This window comes from Mobula birostris, chromosome 2 (assembly GCF_030028105.1).
Source record: "Mobula birostris isolate sMobBir1 chromosome 2, sMobBir1.hap1, whole genome shotgun sequence".
Lineage (NCBI taxonomy): Eukaryota > Metazoa > Chordata > Chondrichthyes > Myliobatiformes > Myliobatidae > Mobula > Mobula birostris.
In genome coordinates, this window is record NC_092371.1 from 142,102,536 (window position 1) to 142,127,212 (window position 24,677).

Here is a 24,677-nt window from a genome sequence, read left to right on the forward strand (position 1 = left end):
AATGAAAATGTAACCTTTTTTTTAGAAAAAGGAAAGGCAGTATCAGTGATGTTTGTGTTTCTGTAATTTGTAGTTATTCACTTCTGTATGATTCTGAATTTTTGGTTTTAAGACATTCAATTGGAAGCATTCTTTTATTATTTTGTTCTAGGAATTTTTATCATAGAACCACAGCTTAATACGGTATTCCATTTCTCAATCTAATGGATTCACTCTAATTGGAAAATACCAGAGGGTCAAACTCATATTTCCTATCCTAGAAACAAGGCAAACATAATAGTAGCTATTCTGCACAGAATTTATTTAAGCAATAAATCCAAGCATGGCAATAAGAAAAGGCTGACAAGAAAACAGAAGCTTTTACTTCTCACATTGAAACCTAGCAAAAATAAATAATCTTCACAGTTTGAAACATACTGGACAACTTATGTAAATTTCAAAAACTTGTATTTATAATATTAACAAATTTACAGCATTATCAACCAAAAAACAGCTGTGAATGTAAGCAATTTCAGAAAGTTCCAAACCTGCTTTCAAAGATATTCACATAAAAATATAAACTGTATTAACAGATTTATGTACAAATAATATTTATACTTTACAGATTATACTAATCTGACAGCACACCTCAGTAGAATGCACTGAGTTAGGCAGTCATATGTCATTAATATAGACAACTGTACAAAAAGGCCAACATTATTAAAAGCAGTTCACTTCTGTCTCACAACTGAAAGACGTGAAACAAATTGCGGTATTTAAAACCTGGTTCTTTGAACATTGTGAACCTCTCAACATTCAGATCATTTTGAGTTGGTAAAGAGAGAGGCAGGTGGCAATAGTTGATAAGGTAATAATAATAATTGGCATGAAGAGTGCTTGCATCACGTGTGCATACCATTTCAAAGTGGGGTCTAAAGAGACTGATACTTGAGCACAAGGATTGATAACTCAAAAGGCAGAGTTTACTTCCCATGGTGGTTTGTCCTTTTTTTTAACTTCAGTGATCATATTGCTTCTCCAAATATCCCAGAGTCATTTAGAAAAAATATAAATCTCAGAAGAATAATTTGTCAGTTATTCATATTTTGTCCTTTTGAATAACTTCATCAAACAACGGAACCTTTCTGATACCTGGAACAAAAATAAAATCGAATTAAATCTTTGGTCATATTTAGTTTTATTTTCTAATATTTCCTGTTCATAATAAGGATCTTTGTTAAGGGATGTACATTAGACAGGATAACCATAAGACCATAAGATATAGGAGCAGAAATAGGCCATTCGGCCCATCGAGTCGGCTCCACCATTTCCTCATGTCTGATCCAATTTTCCTCTCAGCCCCAACCTCCTGCCTTCTCCCTGTATCCCTTCATGCCCTGACCAGTCAAGAACCTATCAACCTCTGCCTTAAATATACATAAAGACTTGGCTCCCATAGCCAACTGCGGCAAAGAATTCCACAGATTCACCACTCTCTGGCTAAAGAAATTCCTCCTCAACTCAGTTCTAAAAGGAAGCCCTTCTATCCTGAGGCTGTGTCCTCTGGTGTTAAGACTCTCCCACTATAGGAAGTATCCTTGCCACATCCACTCTATCAATGCCTTTCACCATTCAATAGGCTTCAATGAGACCACCCCTCATTCTTCTGAATTCTAGTGAATACAGGCCCGGAGCCATCGTATGATATCAGGGCAACTCTACTCACAGAAGTGAAATGATTACAGTCATCCAACAGGTTACTGTTTACAATCGAGAACAACACCTGACTGTAAACAACAGCCTCGATCAAACTTCCCTTGACCAGTGGTTCTGTAGAGAAGTGCCAACTATCTGTAGGTGCAGCTCAGCCTCTCCCCATGTATTCTATTTGGGCACAGAACTCAAACTGGCTGATGCCACTTGTCTTCAGGATTCACCATGAAGCCCAGTAGCAGAGCAGTGATGTGGTGAGGCTAGGGTGAAGGATGCAAAGTTCATCTGGACCTTCCGATTAACACACGAGCTGGTGAACACACGAACGGCAATGATGTTGTTTACCTTATGGATTAAAAAGTTATACAAAGGTAGGTGGCTCACTTATTCTACTATACTCAAGATTTTTTTAAAAATTGGTATCATTTTATGGTATTTACAAATTATACTTTTTCCTGTTTTCTTTGCAAATTTGCATCTGTTCGAACAGATGCTCAATGACCACTTAAATTACTGAGACCACGCCAGAGGGTAAGCTTTGTTACTCTTCAAGATCTGGAAGATGTTAGTGTGGGTGGCTGGTTACAATGAGTGACTGTTTTTGGTATCGCGCCATATCCAGGACATTCTGGTCCAGCGTCTCCAAAAGAGCAGCACTCCCTCAACCTTGAGCAGAAGTGGCTGCAGCTGAAACCAGAGGTAAAATTTCTATCACCAAGCTAAGGCTGGCAAAATTGCTCTACGACGGAGTGTATTTTGAATATAGCTACACTTTTTCAATGTAATTCAACAAGAAAACGTACATGTGCTGATACTGAAGTTTGTAACCAAATCAAACAAAAATGTCCTATGTTCAAAACCCATGAATCTCCCTAATTTCACATTGGTGCAAGCTTATTTTCAGGACAAAGCCTCCTGCACATAACCCCCTTAATACTGAACAATGACATTTAAGACTGAAACTTCATGCTTTGGATATGCTTTCAACCCACAATCTACCAATTCAAAGACAACTCGAAAGTTCAGTCAACTTAGAAACAAAATCTGCCAATGCTGAAGTACACAGAGAATGCCAGGATACTCAGCCAGTGACTTTCTATTAAACAGAAAATCTAGCATTTGTTGCAACATTCTTTAAAATCACACTTTGTTAGGCTGAACTTTCAGTTACACTTCAAAAATGTTAAAATCAAAATAAAATTTTGAACACAAAACACCAAAATGAGCAATTCCGAATCTCTTTAACACCTGAATTTATCTGATGATCAATTTGAGGCAAATTGTGCTAAGTCCCACCACTAATCTTCAGAGATTAATTTATTGAAATTTACTTTCCTTAACTTTACGAACACTCCAATATTTATTTATTTAGAGATTACATCCCAGACAGTATAGCCACCTCCTCAGTCGAGGTCTACCAGGCCTGCACTGGTTTCACTGAGCCACCACGGGGTGCAAAGAACGGAGTAGAAGCAAGTCAGTATCCATCTCAAGGGATTGCCTGGGATTAGAATTTACTTCCCAAGGGAGGACTCAAGAGCAAATGATTTTCACTCAAAGTGTCATTTTGACTAGTTTTTTCTGGCAATGTAAAAATCAGTTTCAAAAAATTATTCCATTCGAGAGTCCAAGACCAAGTACAGGCAGTCCCCAGGTTAGATGAGGATTCTGTTCCTCAGAATTGTCTATCAGTCAATTTCACCTTGTCAGAAACATCTATTTTGTATCGCTTCTCATGCTGCTTAGCTCTACAAATACTTGCTAAATTTCTTTCATTTCACTGAATACTCATCCTAACACTACCCATAATTAAAGTAATGGAATCCATACTGTATTAAGCCTTAATAAAAGGACATGTTATTACTTTTTTGGAAAATAGTATAAATATATGAGAGAATTTGCACAAAATCAGATCATCCATAACCTGGGGCTCCTACAGTATACAATAAATCACTGCTTCATCTCTAAGGGACCCATGTTTACCTGGCGTGGGGACCTATGTAGTTTTTTAGATATGTAGCTAAAAGTTTCTTCATTTGCTCCTTTCTGCTGGCAATCCAACAATATTGACCGATCATCCTCCCTGAAAAAAGAAGAGTAAAACTGGATCACACAGAATAATTTACAGCAAGCGTAGAGGCAAAGGGAAACACAAATCGTCCAATAAATTATCTACGGTTCATATACCTATCCAAACTTCTTAAACATTGAAATTGAACTCACATGCACCACTTGTGCTGGCTGCTCATTTCACACTCTCACACCCCTGAATGTAGTTTCCCCCAAATGTTCTCCTTAAACTTTTCACCTTTCACCCCTGACCTCCAGTTGTAGTCCCACCCAACCTCAGTGGTAAAAGCCTACTTGCATTTACCTTATTTATATCCCTCATAATTTTGTATATCTCTATCAAATCTTCCTTTAGTCTTCTACGTGCCAAGGAATTAAGTCCTAACCTATTCAATCCTTCCTTTTAACTCAGGTCCTCCAGACCCAGCAACATCCATGTTAATTTTTTCTATACTCTTTCAACCTGATTTTCACCTTTCCTGTAGGTAGGTGACCAAAACTGCACATAATACTCCAAATTAGGCCTCACCAATGTCTTTTTCAACTTCAACATAAGATCCCATCTCCTGCACCCAATATTTTGATTTATGAAGGCCAATGTGCCAAAAGCTTTATGACCCTGTCTGTGTCATCACTTTCAATGAAGAATAGACCTGTATTCCAAGATCCCTTTGTTCTACTGCGCTCCTCAGTGCCCTGCCGTTCACAGTGTAACATGTACCCTGCATGAGACCTACTGAAGTGCAACACCTCACACTTGCCGGCATTAAATTCCATCTGCTATTTTTCAGACCTTTTTTGTAGCTAGTCCAGATCATGCTGCAAGCCATAATAGGCTTCCTCGCTGTCCACTACACCCCCAATCTTGGTGCCAGCTGCAAATTTGCTGATCCAGTTAACCACATTATCATCCAGATCGTTGATACAGATGAAAAACAACAATGGAACCAGCACTGATCCCTGTGGCCCTCCACTAGTCACAGACCTGTAGTCAGAGAGGCAAACATCTACTACCACTCTCTGACTTCTTCCACAAAGCTAATGTCTAATCCAATTTACTACCTCATCTTGAATGCTGAATGGCTGAACCTTCTTAATCAACCTCCCAAGCGCGACCTTGTCAAATGCCTCACTAAAGTCCATGTAGACAATATCCACTGCCTTGCCTTCATCCACTTTCCTGGTAACTTCCTCAAAAAATCTATAAGGTTAGTTAGGCATGACCTACCAGGCACACAGCCATGCTGACTATCCTTAATCAGTCCATGCCAATCCAAGTACTTATATATCTGGTCCCTTAGAATAGCCTCCATCAACTTTCCCACTATTGATGTCAGACTCACTGGCCTATAATATAATAATTGTTGTTCTAAGAGCCTTTCTTAAACAGCAGAACAACATTGGCTATTCTCCAGTCCTCAGGTACCTTACTTGTCGCTGAGCAAGATTTAAATATCCCTGCTAGGGCCCTGACAATTTCTCCATGTGCCTCCCTCAGCATCCGAGGGAACACCTTGTCAGGCCCTGCAAATTTATTCACCTTCATTTGTCTCAGGACTGCCAACACATTTAAAAGCCTGCTTAAGTAAATCTCCACATAGAAGAAACAGACTATTATGCACCATCATAATTAATAAATGGCTCTATGAATAAACTCTTCTTGGGCTTCCAGCACAAATGCCATCTATAAATTTGCTGATGATACAACCATAGTTGGCAGAATTTCAGATGGTGATGAAAGGGCGTACAGGAGTGAAATATTCTAGTTAGCTGAATGATGTCGTAGTAACAACCTTGCACTCAACATCTGCAAGACCAAAGAGCTGATGTTGGTCTTCAGAAAGGGTAAGACGAGGAAACACAAACCAATCTTCAGAGGGATCAGAAGTGGAGAGAGTGAGCAATTTCAAGTTGCTGAGTATCAGCATCTCTGAGGACTTAACCCGGACACAACATATTGATGCAGCAACAAGAAAGGCAAGATGGCAGCTATATTTCATTAGGAGTTTGAAGAAATTTGGTTGGTCAACTAAAACATTCAAAAACTTCTACAAATGCACTATGGAGAGGATTTTGAATGGCTGCATCACCATTTGGTTTTGGGGGAGGGGGGCTACTGTACAAGTTTGAAGTAAGTTGAAGAAATTTGTAAAATTAGACAGCTTCATTATGGGTACTAGCCTCCATAGTATCCACATCCTCAAGGAACGATGCCTTAGGAGGGCACCATCCATCATTAAGGACCCCCACCACCTAGAACATTTCCTCTTCACACTGTTAGTGCCGGGAAGGAGGAACAGAAGCCTGAAGGCACACATTCAGGATGAGCTTCTTCCCCTCTAACACCAGGTTTCTGAATGGACAATGAACCCATGAACACTACCTCACTACTTTTTAATTTGTTTTCTTTCTGCACTACTTATTTTAACTGAACTATATAATAGACATATACTATATATTTAATGTAATTCACTTTTTCTCTCGAAAATTTATTTATTGAGTATTGCATTGTACTGCTGCTGTAAAGTTAACAAACGTCATGACATATGCCGGTGATATTAAACCCGGTTCTGATTCTGCCCGTTAATACAAGGTCACCTCATTCTCTCAAGGGCAGAATCTACCTTCTCACTGTAATCTACAGGATGTTAACACCAGTTTTACCTTCAGAGAGATCGTGTTCTGGAAATTTTGAAAGGTAATGGGCCCTGGCTTAAAGACAGCATCATTTACATTGTTGATGAAAAATAGAGGCAGAGGGGAAAACTGCTATATGAGTTTTGTGAGAACACGGCCAAAGGAATGTGAAGTGATACCATTGATATGTTAGGCTTGCAGATCATGACATGATGCCTGCCATTCTCTTCAAACCAGCATTGTCCTGCAGTACAGTCTGTGGCTATTCTCCAAAGAAATTAAAACATTCCATGTAAATGCTAGGCAATCCACAGAGCAAATATTTTGCAAATATACTCAGGCACTTTGTACATCTGGTAAGCAAACTTTTAAAGACTAAGATTAACAAATTGTAATCTTACCTAGTCCATGCAATTACAACTTCACCATTCTTCTTGATTATATTTTTAGCAGGTAGACTGGTTTGTGATGGGACTGTAGACCGACAAGTATTGCATTTCGTTTTCTCTGGTGTATCTGCAGTCCTTTTGACAGCTTTATTTGCTGAGGAAGTGGATTTTCTTTTAGTGTTGGCTTTGTTATCATTTTTCTTACTTGCATTCAAAGGCTCTGGTTCTTTGCGTGCTCTTTTCTCCACGGAATCCACCTGTACATTACATTTCCTCTTCTTGCTTCCTGAGCTAGGAGTTGTTTTCAAGACTGTCCCAATCAGTAATGCATCACCTTTTGTATTCCCACTGGGGGCTTCAAGTGAAGGTAAATGATCTGTACAGTTTTTGGGTAGTGATAGCTTATCTTTCTCTGAGGGAGATGGCGATATATCAACCTCCATTCCTGACTCCTCTGTATTTCTGCTTTCGCCTACTGGGTGCTTCAAACTTCTGGAGTGATTAGGCAATGATTCAGACACGACATGAACTTGCTTCTCAGGCATTTCTTGCACATTGTTATTAGGTAATATTGCCCGCTTATCAATGGTATCCACAACAGGCTGTCCACCTAGCCCCAACTCAGAAGTCTCATTCTCCTTCACCACGGCAGCAGAGGGCAAGCTCTGCAGTGAAGAGTTCGTATTGGATGCCTTGCATCTTATCTTGACGATGAAGTGATCATTTGACTTTTCCATTACAACAGCCTGCATTGGGGGATGGTTTCGATACTGAAAAGAAGAGGCAGATGTCTGCTTGTTCCACGTTGAGGAACTGCTGGACCTGCTGCTAGAATTATCCGAATCCAACGCCAAGTGGATATCTTGCTCTGAAGCATCCTCCTCATCAAGGACAGCATTTTCACTGTAATGGCTGGACAAAATGGCTTCACTCACTTCACCAGGCAAGGATAATCCATTCTGAGATGTTAAGAAGCTGATTTCCCCATCTGATTTAAGAGGTGAAGGAACAGTAAGAGAAACTGCCAGGTCCTCTATCAGAATGGAGGATATGGAAGAACGTGCTTGTAGACCTGAACTTGCTTCATTTACCTTCTGGCTATTTGAGTCTTCAGGTCGACTGATCACCAGAGCATCTTTGTTTTGTACTACCTTATCAGGAACTTCTAGCATGCAGCTTTCATCCAAAACATCTATATTGAGTGGTGGTCTTAACCTAACAGCACGTTTGTTTGGTGTAACTGGAGGCCAGGAAATACCATCTCCCTGGGACACCAGAGGTGCTTTGTCTGAAGTGGAAGGAACACTGGATAAATGTGTGTTAACATCAGGATGCAGCTTTTCTGGAACAGACCAAGAATTACACTCCAATGCAGAAATCCCTTGCTCCAGCAGATCGGACCCCTGTAACAAACACTTGAATATCTCACCCATCTGAGCATCGCTTACCAGGTTAAAAGTAAGAGTAGATGCCTGCTGTTCTGTCAGAATGCCAAGCTCAGTTTTCTCATGGGAGTCTTTAGTAGAGTTTGAATTTATCAGTGAATCACTGGAAGCATTCCAATTCATCTGACTCACAGACAGCAAGTTTTTGACTTTTGTGGGAGGCTGAGAATTTTCCTTGGAGATACCACCGGCTGAAACCTCAGTTTTACTCTTTGAATATCTATTCACTGCAGCTCCATTTTTTCTGCCCCTGTCAGCAGCCAGTTTCTTTTGCTCAGAGTTCCTTTTGCCCGAAGCATCATTTACCAAACATGGCTCTGAAGAGGGGGACTTTTTCAGCTTTGGAACTTTATCAGCTTTGTGCTTAACCACTGCATTTTTCTTCTTACTCTTGATCACCTTCTCATTTTTTCTCTCTTCTTCCAAGGCCAATTCCAGACTTATATTCTCACAAGAGATGAATATCTCACGGATCTTGTCAAACAGAAAATCAAACTGCTTTTCCACAAATAGCCACAGCTTTTCTTTCATATTCAGAGCCTGTTGTGAGAAAATAGTGTTTACAATCCCATTGGATTTCACTTGTGATAGTACAGTCTCAATCAGTGCACAGATGGAACTCTTCTGCTGTTTCCGGGACTTTGGAAATTTGTACTTTTTAACTGCAGAGATGAATTCCACAATGGCAATTTCAATAATTCGTTTAAACCTGCGGACTTCAAATTGTTTATGAAGCTTCATGTACTTTTGTCGGACGCTTTTTCGAGCAGCTATTAGAGCTTCCATTAAATCAGCAACTGAGGATTTAATCTGATTTTTTTCCACAGAACTCAATGAAGGTATTTTGAGTCCTTCAGTATTTTGGTTTGATGACATAACTTTTGCTTTTTCTCTTTGCTTTTTAACAGATTTATTTTTGGGTAATACCTCAGAAGAATGTTTTACCGAAGGTTCATCAGGATTTACCATTCTTGTTTCCTTTTCACTTGCACTTTGATTGGGATTACCTTTCTCTTCACTGCTGCTCTCTTTCATTACTTCAACGTTACAAGCTGGTTTCTGCACTTGAGATACACACTCATCCACATCACTTACAATTTCTCCTTCTTCTATTTCTTCTAAAGTCCCCAAGGTTTTAATTCCTTCTTTGCACAAAGGCTCCTGGTTTTCTTTATTTAACTCGAGGGTGCAACTGCTTACAGAACAATTATCTTGCATTTTCACTTTAGAATCTAAATGAACAAACAAATTTAAAATAGATGAAGTTGCATTTAAAATTCATAAATCTTTTAAACAATATTGCTTGTCAACATGATTCATAATTTTAGAAACAAAGGCTTATGACCCTTGCCCTTTTTTCCCTACACCATACTTTCTCTGTCTCTGCAACACTATATTCGGCGCTGTTTTCTGTTTACTATTTTGATGTAAAGTACAGCACAATCTGCCTTCCTGACACACGAAAAGTTCTTTACTATATTTCAGCACATGACAATAATAAACTAATATTAGTACCTTAGGAGTATCACTTTGGACAGTGATCACCTCTGACTTGATAAAAAAGATAATAAACTCAGTTATTCATCAGGAAAGGAATTTGAGTTCAAAAGCCACCTACTGAATAACTTTCTTTCTACTTTTGACTCCACTTCTTTACATATTATCTGTTCTAATCAGTGTTTTCAATTCCTTTAATCCCAAAATGAACCCATTGAATTAACTGCAAGTTGACATACTGACTTTTGTTGTGTTTTCTTAATAAGACTTTTCTCTGCAATGACGACTCTTTCCCTTCAGCTAATTTGAAAATTCCATGTGAAGAAAGGAGATTTTCTTGGGTGTGTAAATATTCAAGGTAATCAATTTGTTTGTTTCTGAGAAGTATTGGTGATGGCAATGGTTAACAACTAGTAGACAGGGGAAAAGAATGTATCATGTTAGAATAACCATATGTGGTTTCCAATTACCTTACCAGGGAAACATCAGGAATTCTGCAGATGCTGGAAATTCAAGCAACACACATAAAAGTTGCTGGTGAACGCAGCAGGCCAGGCAGCATCTCTAGGAAGAGATGCAGTCGACGTTTCAGGCCGAGACCCTTCATCAGGACTAACTGAAGGAAGAGTGAGTAAGGGATTTGGAAGTTGGAAGGGGAGGGGGAGATCCAAAATGATAGGAGAAGACAGGAGGGGGAGGGATGGAGCCAAGAGCTGGACAGGTGATAGGCAAAAGGGATACGAGAGGATCATGGGACAGGAGGTCCGGGGAGAAAGACAAGGCAGGGGGGAGGATGCAGAGGATGGGCAAGGGGTATATTCAGAGGGACAGAGGGAGAAAAAGGAGAGTGAGAGAAAGAATGTGTGTATAAAAATAAGTAACAGATGGGGTACGAGGGGGAGGTGGGGCCTAGCGGAAGTTAGAGAAGTCGATGTTCATGCCATTAGGTTGGGTAGCTGATGGCATGAACATCGACTTCTCTAACTTCCGCTAATGCCCCACCTCCCCCTCGTACCCCATCTGTTACTTATTTTTATACACACATTCTTTCTCTCACTCTCCTTTTTCTCCCTCTGTCCCTCTGAATATACCCCTTGCCCATCCTCTGGGTCCCCCCCCCACCCCCTTGTCTTTCTTCCCGGACCTCCTGTCCCATGATCCTCTCGTATCCCTTTTGCCTATCACCTGTCCAGCTCTTGGCTCCATCCCTCTCCCTCCTGTCTTCTCCTATCATTTTGAATCTCCCCCTCCCCCTCCAACTTCCAAATCCCTTACTCACTCTTCCTTCAGTTAGTCCTGACGAAGGGTCTCGGCCTGAAACGTCAACTGCACCTCTTCCTAGAGATGCTGCCTGGCCTGCTGTGTTCACCAGCAACTTTTATGTGTGTTGCTTACCTTACCAGGGGATTTTTTTAATGCTATTATCATGTTGCTCATTACTCAAGCGCTCTCAGACATCTAAATTCTTTATTCTCTTCTCATAATTTAAATCTTATTCCTTATCCCTCGTACATCGTTACAAAAAAAAAGCAAATTTAAGGTACTAAGGTTTCAGGCTGTATTATGAAATATGTCATATTTAAGTAAAGAATATGACTGCATCTGGTTAACTGAAGATACACTCAGGTGATGATATTCCGGGCTGGGGGCCTTTCTGCCAAGTTCAGCTTTCTAACCTAGCAGCACACAGTTCTAGAGATCAAAGAGTTATTTTTAAGTTAAACTTCCAACCAATATTCTTTGTTCAGCTTCCTGCTGTAAGTCTTCAGTTCTTAATATAAAATGCAAGTAATAATCAGAACAAACAGTACTGTCTATGGAGCCCAGATGGCCAGCCCACAGCACTGGGCCAATTGCTCAAGAGATGCAGTGTAAGACAATGGGGCTATTGCAGACCAGATTAATAGCATCACTCAGCACATTAAATATCTGATCTATCAATAGTTGGAAGATTTATGTACTCAGTCAGCCATCACAGCATTAATTTTGGGATATCCACCTCCAGAAGCTTTTAGACCATCTGTGTGAAAATGTATCCAAACAAAAAACATGCCACATGCATGTGAAGACAGCAAGTGGCAAAAGAAACAGTCTAAGTGTAAGAGAGCAGTCAGGCTTGGTTAGGAATGGTCAAGGGACAGTAAGAAGACTGCTCTGCTACAGTTAGAACAAGAAGATGAGATGAACTAGAATCCATTCCACTGCCTTTGATTTCTGCAATGAGTGACTTGTTCGTTCTGCAACTCATGGATTTTTTTTAGCTTATGGGAATTATATTTGTGTTTTGAAAATATTTGTCCTTTAGAAACCTTTTATAGGATAAAAATCTTCGGCAAGTTTTAAACATGTTTTAAGAATTTTATCTAAATTTAAACATATATCACTAAAAATAAATGAATCGTGTTTAAACTACTTTGTTAGCCGGAAATATCTTCTGCTCGGTAGGGTGGGGAGACCCATCGCTCAAATAGCAGGTATTGGTAGCTAACTATGGAGGATAACGGGGAAGTGATCTAGTCTTTGAAGAGTAGGTGGCTACAGTATAACCTCACTTTAGTGAGAGTACCCATAACAAATCAATATCAGATAGGAGATCTTTGTCTGTCAGAACTTTGCGGACATCAAGCCCAGTACCATCACACTTCATTCCATAATCCACTTTACATTGAGATGTTCAAACGTATTAAAAATTGAAGAAATATTTAGATATAGCAACAGGATAATAACTTGTGGAAAGTGTAATTCTATTCTGCTAAACCCCATGTGAATACAGTAGGCCTTCCGTATCTGCAGATTCCGCATCTGCGGATTCAACCAACCGCGGATTGAAAATATTCGAAAAAAAATTTCCAGAAAGTTCCAAAAAGCAAAACTTGAATTTGCTGCACGCTGAGCACTACGCTGAATCTACGCAAATGAAATGATGTGTAGGCATACCCTGCTGTAGCCTCCCGCCATTTCACAGATCCTCAGTCTCTCTCCAGCACTCATTGTTTGAGCTTTGTTCACCTCGCGTCTCGTTCAATCGCTACTTGTGTTGTGAGCGAGAGGAAGGGGCTTAAGGCTAGTAAGGGATGGCTGGCTAGCTATGTAAAGCATGACAAACCTCAAGAACTTAAAGATCACAGGAGAATCGACATCAGCTGATTTTTTTTGTCATTATTCCCTTAAATAATACAGTATAATAACTATTCACGTAGCATTTACATTGTATTAGGTATTATAAGTAATCTAGAGATGATTTAAAGTATACGGGAGGATGTGCGTAAGTTATATGCAAATACTATGCCATTTTATATAAGGGACTTGAGCATCCGCAGATCTTGGTATCCGCGGGGGGGTCCTGGAACCAATTCCCCGCAGATACCAAGGGACGACTGTATGCCATATTTTGTTCAAATAACCTTACATCAATACTAACAACTCTCAAATGTATATTTTTAAAATTTTGTACTAAAATACAAATAACAAAGAAAAAAGCTCACTTTTACCTTTGTTGTCAACATTTCTCTCTGCAGATGTACCTGATTTCTCCAATTCTGAAGATCTGACAGGGCGTAGAGGACTGGTTAAAGGACTGATGGGTGCACCTATACAGCCAATATAAGTGAAGTCAATGCTCTGGATGGAGTTGTCCTCCAGGTCGTCAGAGACACAAGATTTTTTAACTGGTGTGGTAACAGCTGAAGAATCTACTGCAGGTGTGTGCTGAACTTCACGGTCAGTCACATCGGGCTCTGAATTTTCTGGCAGTTCTCCAGTAACTGCTGTAGCAACATCTTGAGGCTGATTGAAATCTCCAGGGTTCCCAGTGCCAGTGAGGGACAGAACCTTTTCACTGCTGACTGTATTGTCAGTTTCAGCAGGGCAATCTGAATCTTCACATTGTCCGTCAATGGTATCATCAGCTTCTACAAGCTGCTGGGATACTTCGTTCAGTACACACTCATCGACCTTTGATGGATTTCCTACTGATTCCAAATGCTCATTGGCAGAAATTTCCACAAGTGGTGGGGAGTTTTCAACTTCTTCACTAACTGTTTCACTGATAACTTCAACAGTCCCAAAAGTCTCCACAACAATTTGAGATGACTCTACTGGGTCAGAGTCTTCCACTAAGCCTTCTTCCACTTCATGATCTTTTGCCTGGGCAGAAGGCATTTCAAGTACCACAGATTCCTGATCAGCTGGAGGCACAGAAACCTCAGATTCTCCTAAATGCATCTCAGTGGATTCCGAGTCTATGTCCTTTCCTTCATCTTTACTAGCTTCATGAGAACTTCTATTGTCACTATTCTCCAATGTGGATGCCATACTTTCAGGATGCTCCACCATCTCACCTGCACTGAGTGCTTGTGTGCACAATGTTTCCACCTCATGAGGAACAGTGGATGGTTTCTTCACAGGAGAAACAGTAAGCTGCAATGTTTCCATAAAATGCAGTTTGGGATCAGCATCTCTTACTAAGCTTTGTTCATCTGTCGAGCTCTGCAAGTTACCTGAACTATGACCATGTACTGCATCTTCAGTACAATGTCCTTTCGTCATCCATTGATTTTCCTCAGGCAATTTAGTTTTGTCTTTTTCACTTCGATGCTCCTTGTTAACAACATCCCTTCCATTCCGTAATGAATGTTTAATACCATGGTCTCTCTGATTTTCTTTCTGTTCAGATTTATCCTTTTCTTTTCTATTTTCATCTTTCTTTAAGCTTCTGCTATCATCTTTACCACTTCTTCTAACATTGTCCTTGACGGTCTCTTCATCTAGCACTTTCCTGTTGGACTGGTTACTCCTTCTGTTTCTGCTAACATCAGTGCTTCTTTCCTTTCCTGAACTCTTGCTCTCAACTTTTTGATCTCTTTTTTCTCTAGAAGAGTGGTCCACTGCTGTGTGAACACTCCGACGAGAACTCCTACAGGGACTTGTAGGACTCATCAACTTAGACGACTCACTTCTTTTTTCAGAATGACGTCTCTCTGGCTCTCTCTCCTTTTGAAAAGATCGACTTCTTAATCTGTCATCTCTGTGTTTTTCTTGGGCATCTTCCCGATTACTTCTCTGTTCCTTTTTTCTATCTGTTGCTTGCTCTCTGCTTCTGTGGTCACTTTTTTTGGTCTCCTCTTTATGTCTCTTCTCCTTTTCAACTTGGCCTTTTGATTCTTTTGAATCTGCACTGTTTCCTGACGAGCCCTGACCAAGGCGATGCCTGCTCCTGTCTGAACATTTCTCTGAGGCATGCCGATTTGTACTCCTCACTTCAGAATGTGACTTTGTACTCTGAGAAGTTTGTTCAAGTTTATCAGTCTTCTGTAGAAAACTGGGCTCTTTGTTTTTATCTCCTTGAGCTGATAATTCAGAAATGTATGACTTTTCAATTGTTCCATGTTTAACCAAATCCTCTCCATTCAATTTCTCCGTTCCTTTCCTCTCCTTGCAAGGAGTGAGTTCTGCTTTATCATTGGTGGCATTTGGTTTATGAGGTGGTACGATACTTGTATGTGAGAAGGACTTGCTAGAATGCTCTCTGCCAACAGGTGAATGAGGGCTAGAAAGAGATTTTGCATCTCTTGGTAAATTACACTGGCTCTTTGGTTCTATAATCTTATTTCCACACCCAAGCGGTCCAACTTGGGGACAATTTCCCTCTTCATTTATGCGAGAAGTGAGCAGGCACTGTTCAACATTTGAAGATCTGGATGGACAAGGAAGGTCGTGTCTGGAATGGGTGTTATCGTTCTGTGATGTAATTGGAACATTGAACGATCCTGGAGGATGAGTGTGCCGATTATGGTAGTGACGCAGACATGGGTTTCCAATCCAATTCATTGAATGTCTGATTGAGAGAAAATAAAGAGAAGCTATTTGTTAGGCTGAACATAACTGATGTGTAATAGCTTACTAAGCAACATATTTCTAAGCAAGATTACAAACAAAGGCATGGCTCACAAGTTTTGCTTCAATAAAATCTCTCCATGGTTTAAGAGCTTGCTAGTTAGCATTGTGGCTTCACATCTCCAGTGACCAGGCTTGATCCTGACTCTGGATGCTGTTTACACATTCTGTAACCAGTTTACACACAGATCTCAAAGACAGAAGGTTAATTGGCTATTGTAAATAACCCCCGGATGTAGCCCAAAAAATCTCTAAATAATCATCACCGGCATATCACTTGTGAAACTAGAGAACCCAACACACTGGATTACTGTTGTAATATTGCCTAGCACTGTCCTTGACCCTCACAAACCCTGACAAATGGACAGGCCCTGATGGAGTACCTGGTAGGGCTCAGAAAAACTCTGAAAACAATCTAGCAGTGGGTTGAATGACACTTTCAATCTCTCATTGCTACATTCTTAAGTTCCCACCTGCTTCAAATGGGGAACAATCGCAAGAGCAGGGTGAGCTGCACCTCAATGACTATCGTCCAGTAGCACTCACATCAATGATGATGAAGTGCTTTGAGGGGCTGGTTATGGCTACAATCAACTCCTGCCTCAGCATGGACCTGGACCTGGACCCACTGCAATCTGCTTATCACCACAAAAGATCTACTACAGATGCAATCTCACTGGCTCCCCACTCAGTTTCTGATCAACTGGACAATGCAAGTACTTATGTCAGGCTGCTGTTTATTGACTACAACTCAGCATTTAACGCAATCATTCCTACATGTCTCATCAAAAAGCTCCAGAACCTGGGCCTTCCTCCCTCTGCAAATGGATCCTCGACTTCCTCCCCATAAGACCACGGTCTGTACAGATCAGAAATAACATTCCACCTCATTGATAATCAACACTGGTGCATCTCAAGGATGTGTGTCTAGCCCACTGCTCTACTCTCTCCATACCCATGACTGTGTGGCTAGGCACATCCTAAATGCCATCCATACATTTGCCGATGACACAACCATTGTTGGCAAAATTTCAGATAGTGACAAGCTGGTGTACAGGAACGAGATATATCAGCTGGTTGAGTGGAGTCACAGCAACAACCTTGCACTCAAAATCAGGAAGACCAAAGAATTGATTGTGAACTTCAGAAGGGTAACATAAGGAAACACACACCAGTCCTCAGAAGGATCAGAAGTGGTATGAGAGTAATTTCAACATCTCTGAGGATCTATACTGGGCCCAACATATCGATACACTTACAAAAGCATGACAGCAGCTATATTTCATTAGGAGTTGGGGGAGATTTGTTATGTCACCAAAGACACTCACTAATTTCTATAGATGTACCATGAAAATAAGCTGCAGGAAGTTGTGAACTCAGTAATCTCCATCATCGGCACTAGCCTCCCCAGCGTCCAGGACATCTTCAAAGTGCAATGCCTCAAATAGGCAGCATCCATCATTAAGGTCACCGATCACCCAAGACATGCACTCTTCTCATTGCAAACATCAGGCAGGAGATGCAGGATCCTGAAGGCATACACTCAGTGATTCAGGAACAGCTTCTTCCTCTCTGCCATCAGATTTCTGAATGGACATTGAATCCATGAATACTACTTCACTACTTTTTTTTCCTCTTCTTGCACTACTTAATTTAACTTTAAAAACTATATGCAGTGCTTATAAAAAGTATTCACCCCACTTGGAAATTTTCCTGTTTTATTGTTTTACATTGAATCACAGTAGATTTAATCTGGCTTTTCTGACACTAATCAACAGAAAAAGACTCTTTCATGTGAAAGTGAAAACAGATCTTTACAAAGTGATCCAAATTACAAATATAAAACACAAAATAGTTGATTGCATAAATATTCACCCCCTTTAATATGACACACCAAATCATCACTGGTACAGCAAATTGGCTTCAGAAGTCATATAAAATTAGTTAAATGATCACTATGTGCAGTCAAGGTGCTTCAATTGATTGTAGTAAAAATACACCTGTATTTGGAAGGTCCAGCCACTAGTGAGTCAGTATCCTGACAAAAACTACACCATGATGACAAAAGAACACTCCAACTAGCTCCACAAAAAGGTTATTGAAAAGCACAAGTCATGAAATGGATACAAGAAAATTTCCTAGTCACTGAATATCCCTTGGAGTACAACTGTCAATCATCAAGAAATGGGAAGAATTTGGCACAGCTGTAAATCTGCCAAGAGAAGGCCGTCCTCAAAAACTGAGTGACCGTGCAAGAAGGGGACTGGTGAGGGAGGCCACCAAGAGAACTAAGACAACTCTGGAAGAGTTACAAGCTTCAGAGGCTGAGATGGTAGGGACTGTGTATACAACAACTGTTGCCCAGGTGCCTCGCCAGTCGCAGCTTTATGGGAGGGTGGCAAAGAGAAAGCCACTGTTGAAAAAAACTCACATGAAGTCTTGGCTAGAGTTTTCCAGAAGGCATGTGGGAGACTCTGAAATCAGCTGGAAGAAAGTTCTATGCTCTGAGGAAACCAAAATTGAGCTTTTTGGCAATCAGACTAAATGCTAAACACCGTACATCATCAAAAACACACCATCCCTACCATGAAACAGGGTAGTGGCTGCATCACGCTGTGGCATGCTTCACTGCAACAGGCCCTGGAAGGCTTGTGAAGGTAAAGGGTAAAATGAATGCAGGGAAATCCTGGAAGAAAACCTAATGCAGTCTGCAAGAGAACTGCAACTTGGGAGAAGATTTGTTTTCCAGCAAAACAATGACCCCAAGCATAAAGCCAAAGCTACACAGGAAAGGCTTAAAAACAACAAAGTTAATGTCCTGGAGTGGTCAAGTCAGAGTCCAGGCCTTAATCCAATTGAGAATTTGTGGCTGGACTTGAAAACGGCATTCACTCACAATCCCCATGCAATCTGACATCGCTTGAACAGGTTTGTAAAGATGAAAGGGGGAAAATTGCAATGCCCAGATGTGCATAGATGACAAGGACCTATACACACAGACTCAAGGCTGTAATTGCTGCCAAAAGTGCATCAACTAAATACTGATTTGAAAGGGATGAATAATTATGCAATCAATTATTTTGTGTTTAATAATTGTAATAAATATAGACCAATTTGTAGAAATTTGTTTTCACTTTGACACGAAAGTGTCTTTTCTGTTGATCAGTGTCAAAAAAGCCAAATTAAATCTACTATGATTCAGTTGTTTAAAACAATAAAACTTCCAACGGGGTGGTGAATACTTTTTATAGGCACTGTACATACTTCCAGCAATTTACAATTTTTATTATGTACTGCTGCCGCATAATTCCAAATTTCACAACATACGCCAGTGATATTAAACCTGGTTCTGGTTCTGTTTCTGATGTAGAAGTAAATGGCAAAATAATCAAGAGTGTTGAAAGTCACATGAGAGATCAAATGCTATACGGAAAGATGCATGATCATCCACGTTGGTGCACAAAACAGAGAAGCAAAGAATTTTTTAAAATGCTGACAGATTGGGAAACTTTAATGTTTAAAGGGTGTGAATGCCTTAGAGCAAAAGTTATTGAAAGCTAACATCAGAAGTAAATAGAATCTTAATGCTTGCCATTGAGGGAGTCAACTAACTATTCACCAGATTGATTCCTGAGAAGGTGTGTTTGCCATTACAGAGAGAAAATGAGCAGACTAGTACAGTACAGTCTGGTTTAGAACAACGAGATCTCATGACGCTTACAAAATACTTTCTTGGCCTGATTGGCTGGATGTAGAGAGTATTTCACTTGGTTAAGAATTAGACTGAGGGGGGGGGTCATGGTCCTAAAGTAAGGAATTGGCCATTTAGGACAAAATAAGACATTTAACCATGCAGAAGTGGTGAGTTCACAAATCTCTATTCTGGAATTAAGTTTATTCAGAATGGACAGCAATAGACTTCTGGATATTGAGGGAATCAAATGATATCAAGATAATGCAGGAGAGAACAGCTGGAAAATCAGCCACGGTCTGAATGAGATGACAGAACAGGCACAGAAAGCTCCTGCTCCCAATTCTAACTGTAATTTACTTCATTGCCAATTCTTACTCCTTAATGGTGATTCTACAACTCTGCAGCCATGCTTTTAAAGCATATTACGTACATTTTGTCAATTTACAGAACATAGATACACGATGAATTTTGTTGATCTTAAGTCTTGACTATTTCACCTTCTGTTTAGCCTATTAATTTCTTCATCCTTGCGGTTAATTTCCTGCCGAGCAGTTTTGATGAGCGCTGATATGTTCTTTTTCAGTTGGATGTTCTCATTTGACAGAGTGGAATTCTGTGTAGAAATAGAAAGGATAGCTTCTAGTCCATCATCTCATTTTCTTGTTTTCAGTACTTCTACACCCAATCAAACAGCAGCATAAACCCTGGTCATGTCTCACAATCCCGAATTAAATGATTTCTCGATTGATGATGCTGAATTCCAGGGACTTTAAACAAATGTGAAATGCAATAGGTTTCATTTTCCAATGTTCCTTATTTTCTGTTTTCAATCAGTACATGACAAATGTGGATAACCGAAGCTCATACCTTAATTCTCAAATAAAGAGACATCTCATGTTTGCAAATAACTACATCATAAACTGACTCCAGTGCTCTGAAGCTCCAATTCTTCACTTTCTTCAACTCAACGTGTACAACAGCTCCCAGATCAAACTTTCCTTTTCACTAGAGCCACAGTGACACACAGCATTTAAACAAGCCTTTGGCCTACCAACTTTACGTGAACCATCAATCAGACGTTCACACCAATCCTAATTAAACCATTTTATTGATTCTCCTCATATTCTCATCAACTGCCCCCCACCCCAATATTCTACCATTCACCAAAACACAAAAGCAATTGACATGAGCCAATTATCCTAACAACTCAAATCTTTGGGATGTGGGAGCGAACAGCAACACAGGGAGGAAACCATGCAGTCACAGAGAACATAAAACACAGACTGCGCCCTTCGGAACTGAATCAGGGTCTCTAGCACTGTGAGGCTGTGGCTCAATGAGATGCAATGAGCCACCAGATGCATTCAATCTCCTGTCCTATCCTTACAATTGTAGATTTTCTTTATTACAAAATCATTATCTATTAGTTTAGACACCTTTTTGTTCCAAAGTCCATGTTTGTGCCTTACTACAACTTTAGTATTGCTTTTCTCAGTTGGACTTCCACTTTTCTGATCAATGTATCTAACCAGAAATAATTAATTTCTGTCCTATTTATGCTTTTTTAAAAATCTCTGATGAAGAAACAAACTGATAAATCAAATATCAGGGCTGAATATGTGAGCTGACCAATACAAATCATTTACCTTGGTTTCAACTTCATGCAGTTTTTGCAACAGCTCTTCAACTTTCCTTTCTCTCTCTATAGACTTCTCCTGAAACTGTCATAACAAAGAAAAACAATAGTGTACCACAAATTTTTAAAAATGGTGCAAATGCTCAGAAGTTAGGCAGCATCTTTGAAAAAACAGTCAATAATTTATGTGAATAGCCACAAGCAGAATGCAATTTCAAAACTGATTCTTTTGTTGGTTATTCAAATTGAAACCAGCCATGTGCCAATGAATATATGTCAGCTCCTAAAGTTTATAGATTAGTAAATAGGATGGACTGTCACTGACGCAACAAAAGCTGTTGTTAGAACATCCACGTACAAAGGAGCAGGAAGATCTCAACAAGTCTTGGAGAGAAAAGAACAGTCCAAATTTTGGATCAAGATTCTTCATCAGGAACCTTGTTAATTTCTCTCCATGGATGCTGCCTGACCCATTGAATTTCTCTAGCTCCTTTGTGCATTGTGCCAGGTTTCTACCATCTGCAGTATCTTTCTTATATCTCTACTGGAATGGGTATGTTGAATTTAAATATTTTTGAGTTTTATCAGAGGGACTACTTAGAGAATTAAAAAAGTTGAGCATCATATTGAAACTAAATCCTAGGATGTTCTAGTCTCAGTCGCATGAATAAGGACATGCTGAGTAAATAGCACATCCCACACCTGATTGTCTTTATAGATGCAGAAATAATGGCGTCTAGAATAAGAGGCTTGAAATTGATTCTGCTGCTGACTCTTCCAATGACTTTCTTTAGTTATTCAAAGAAAGGCTTCCTGTTGTCAGTGAGCACCTTGTTTGTATGTTTACATATTTTCGCATGTGGAATCTGCTGTTAGTAACGGTTTAATGAACAAACCAGCTATTGCTTCTCTGTCATTTATTTACATTAATGGCACAAGCAGCCCATCTTCCTTTTAAATCAGACCACAACCAAACATGTACCTCTTTCAAAGAGATTGCTTTCGCTGTTCCTTCTTCTGTTAATATTTCCTCGTACAAGTCGAAACAATCCTTAGCAGGTTCATTCTTTCCTGAAACATCACCTGAAAACAAAACGTTTTGTTTTTATTAAGCATTAATAATGGATTTTTAAATAGTTTATTGTGCTTTAAAAACAACACGACGACTTCTTGGCACGTTACATAGAGCAGAAATTTGCTGTCCTTCAGCAACGTCTTTATAAAGACTACTTTTCCATGCAAGGCAAACAGCACAGGAAATGCAGTATCATTTGCAGATATAACATGTTCCAAAGTGGCCTCATGTTGTTTGAATGTGGTTGTAGAATAAATAAATGATCTGAAACAAAGAATGTATGTACTTAGTTAGCCAGATCCACAAGTAACCCAAAATCATGCCAGCGTTTACGTTCCATGCTTGCTAAGACTCTACCCAAATCACCATTCCTTTCTACCAAAGTGACCAGTATGTGCTGCACTCAAGTTTCAGATTTTAAAGTTTCCCTTGACTCTTTGTTTTGAATGGTGATTTGATTCTTTCCTATTATATCATGCAAGATTCGACAAAATTCATGAATCTGAAACATTTAAAATCACTTTATTATTCCGCAACTCCATCCAGGTGTTTGGACTCCAAGATGACCTGAATAGACGAAATCAATGTCGTCTTCATCTTCTTCTTGCTTCTTTGTTGATTTTCCAGGTTTATGAGCTCTTTTGTGAAAATGTTTATTTCCATGTTGAGTTTCTTTATTTGTTGTGTGAGTTATGAATATATAGAAATGTATCATACTGTTGATGGCTGACAAAATTTCATTGGGACAAAGACCAGGAACTTTCCACATTCCCTATACAATGCACCTATCCAGCTTTGATTTTAATGCATCTTTGATTCTTTTTAAAAATATAATTTAAAATTTCCTCAATACAACTGAATCATTAAGACCAAAAGCACAATTTTTAAGGCGGTGCTTCTCTGCAATATAATTTGATATATAATAGCAAACTCTTTCTAAACATAACAAAAAGGTAATAGTATGTTGAGTGTCCCCTTGTGGAGTGATCATCATCGTAATGTTTTCACCTGTATTTTTGGCTAAAACTGCAATGGATTGTTTTGTATAACTGGCACTCCGAAATGACTTCAAAACTACAGTTTGCAGATGCAACAAATGCCCACATAAATGTATGGGCATAGATACCTCCAGTGTCTAACAAGGTGTTACCTACTTTACAACTCAACCAGTCAAATAGTTACCCAATGATATATAGTATACTTATTGCTTTAAAACGTGAATATTTTGTGACTAATTAACTGAATCATGTTAGTAATTTGAGGTGTGGACTTACCCAGCCTTTTACTTAATAAGGTTCCACCAAATGAACAGAAGCCATTCTTTCAACATGCAATCGCAGAAATCTCAAGATTAGGAAGCATTCTGTAGTCAAGCCCACCATTTGTAAATGTTATATTATCTTTGAAAAAACATTGCAAATACCGTAAATTTCTACATACATGAAGCAGACTGTCCACCACCTTGATAGTCTATGTCCAAGCCATCGTAGATGTCCACAGAGTTTTCATTGTCCGATTTCACTGTTAAAAATACAACATAAATAAAGAGAATGCCAACCACAAAAAAAAAGCTGAACACATCATCCACTGTGGCTATATAACCATGTCATGAGGTAAATTGCAAAATAAACAAATAATTTGAGCCAACTAGAAAAAAGGGAAGGCAGAGCAATTTGTTTTTCACAGGAAAGTCTTTGAAATTTGCCAATCACTGCTCAGATTTATGATTCACATTTAGTCAAATATAGTTATGTCTTGACTGTTTGTCTTTTCATAGATGCTGCCTGATTTCTGAGCTTTTGCACCATTGTAAAAAAATTTGAGCTATACTAATATTTTTCTTTGTTATGACAGGAATCTACTTGCTCACACCCCAATCACTATAACCACAATACAACCCTCAGCAAATTCTGCCAAAACAAAAGATCACCCCTCTGACCTATCAAACCCATATTTGCCTGCCAAACTGCTATGATCTGCTTCCAGCAGCTCCAACATGTTACTTTGTTGTCTTTTTCCTCTAACTAACCTCATCTATTGTCACTGGGGCAACCTTGGTCTCCACTCTATTAGTCATTCCTTTTGTTCTTTCCACTTCTCCTGCTTTCTACAAGTTAAAACCTGCTTGCTTCTCAAGTTCATTTGTTTCCGCCACATCTGTTCCCAGAATGACGCTCTCCGTTCCAAGAGAAGCCCTCCTCCTTCAAAGAATAGGGTTTCACTTCCTCCACCATTGATGCTTTCCTTACTCACACCTCGTTTCCCAGACATCCACCCTCACCGCATCTGCCCACCACCTTAACAGGGACAGAGCTCCTCTTGTGTTAACCTATCATCCCATGAGCCTCTGCATCCAGCCCCTCCACCCCCTCACTCACTGCTCTCTACAGGGATCACTCCCTCCGTGATTCGTGATTCCCTTGACCATTCATCCTTCCCCACTAACCTCCCTCCTGGAAGCAGAATAAATTCTATACATGCCCATTCACCTGGTCCTCCACCTCCTTCAGAACACAGTCTATAAAGAATTCCAAAGATTCACGACACAGAATGGATATGGTAGACTCAATGGCTCAATTATGATTTGTACAATTCATAAGTGGACCACTGACTCAGATTAAGTTCCTCCTCATCCCATTTACAAGGG

At 39.7% G+C, this 24,677-nt stretch overlaps 1 protein-coding gene across 2 annotated transcripts in view; it reads right to left on the reverse strand.

Moving 5' to 3' along the window:
- Nucleotides 1-331: 331 nt before the first annotated feature.
- Nucleotides 332-24,677, reverse strand: part of casp8ap2 (caspase 8 associated protein 2) — a 37,902-nt gene continuing 13,556 nt past the window's right edge. The window contains exons 3-10 of one of the 2 annotated variants that reach the window (XM_072249921.1): nucleotides 23,471-23,551; nucleotides 21,938-22,038; nucleotides 20,966-21,040; nucleotides 19,817-19,932; nucleotides 13,222-15,566; nucleotides 6,801-9,465; nucleotides 3,676-3,775; nucleotides 332-1,131 (exon numbers count right to left, since the gene is read on the reverse strand). In XM_072249921.1, the coding sequence (XP_072106022.1) occupies nucleotides 1,075-1,131; nucleotides 3,676-3,775; nucleotides 6,801-9,465; nucleotides 13,222-15,566; nucleotides 19,817-19,932; nucleotides 20,966-21,040; nucleotides 21,938-22,038; nucleotides 23,471-23,551 (5,540 nt within the window). In that variant the 3' untranslated portion in view covers nucleotides 332-1,074. Of the gene's footprint in view, nucleotides 1,132-3,675; nucleotides 3,776-6,800; nucleotides 9,466-13,221; nucleotides 15,567-19,816; nucleotides 19,933-20,965; nucleotides 21,041-21,937; nucleotides 22,039-23,470; nucleotides 23,552-24,677 lie in introns of those variants that run through there. The other variant, XM_072249922.1, reaches the window with a different exon arrangement.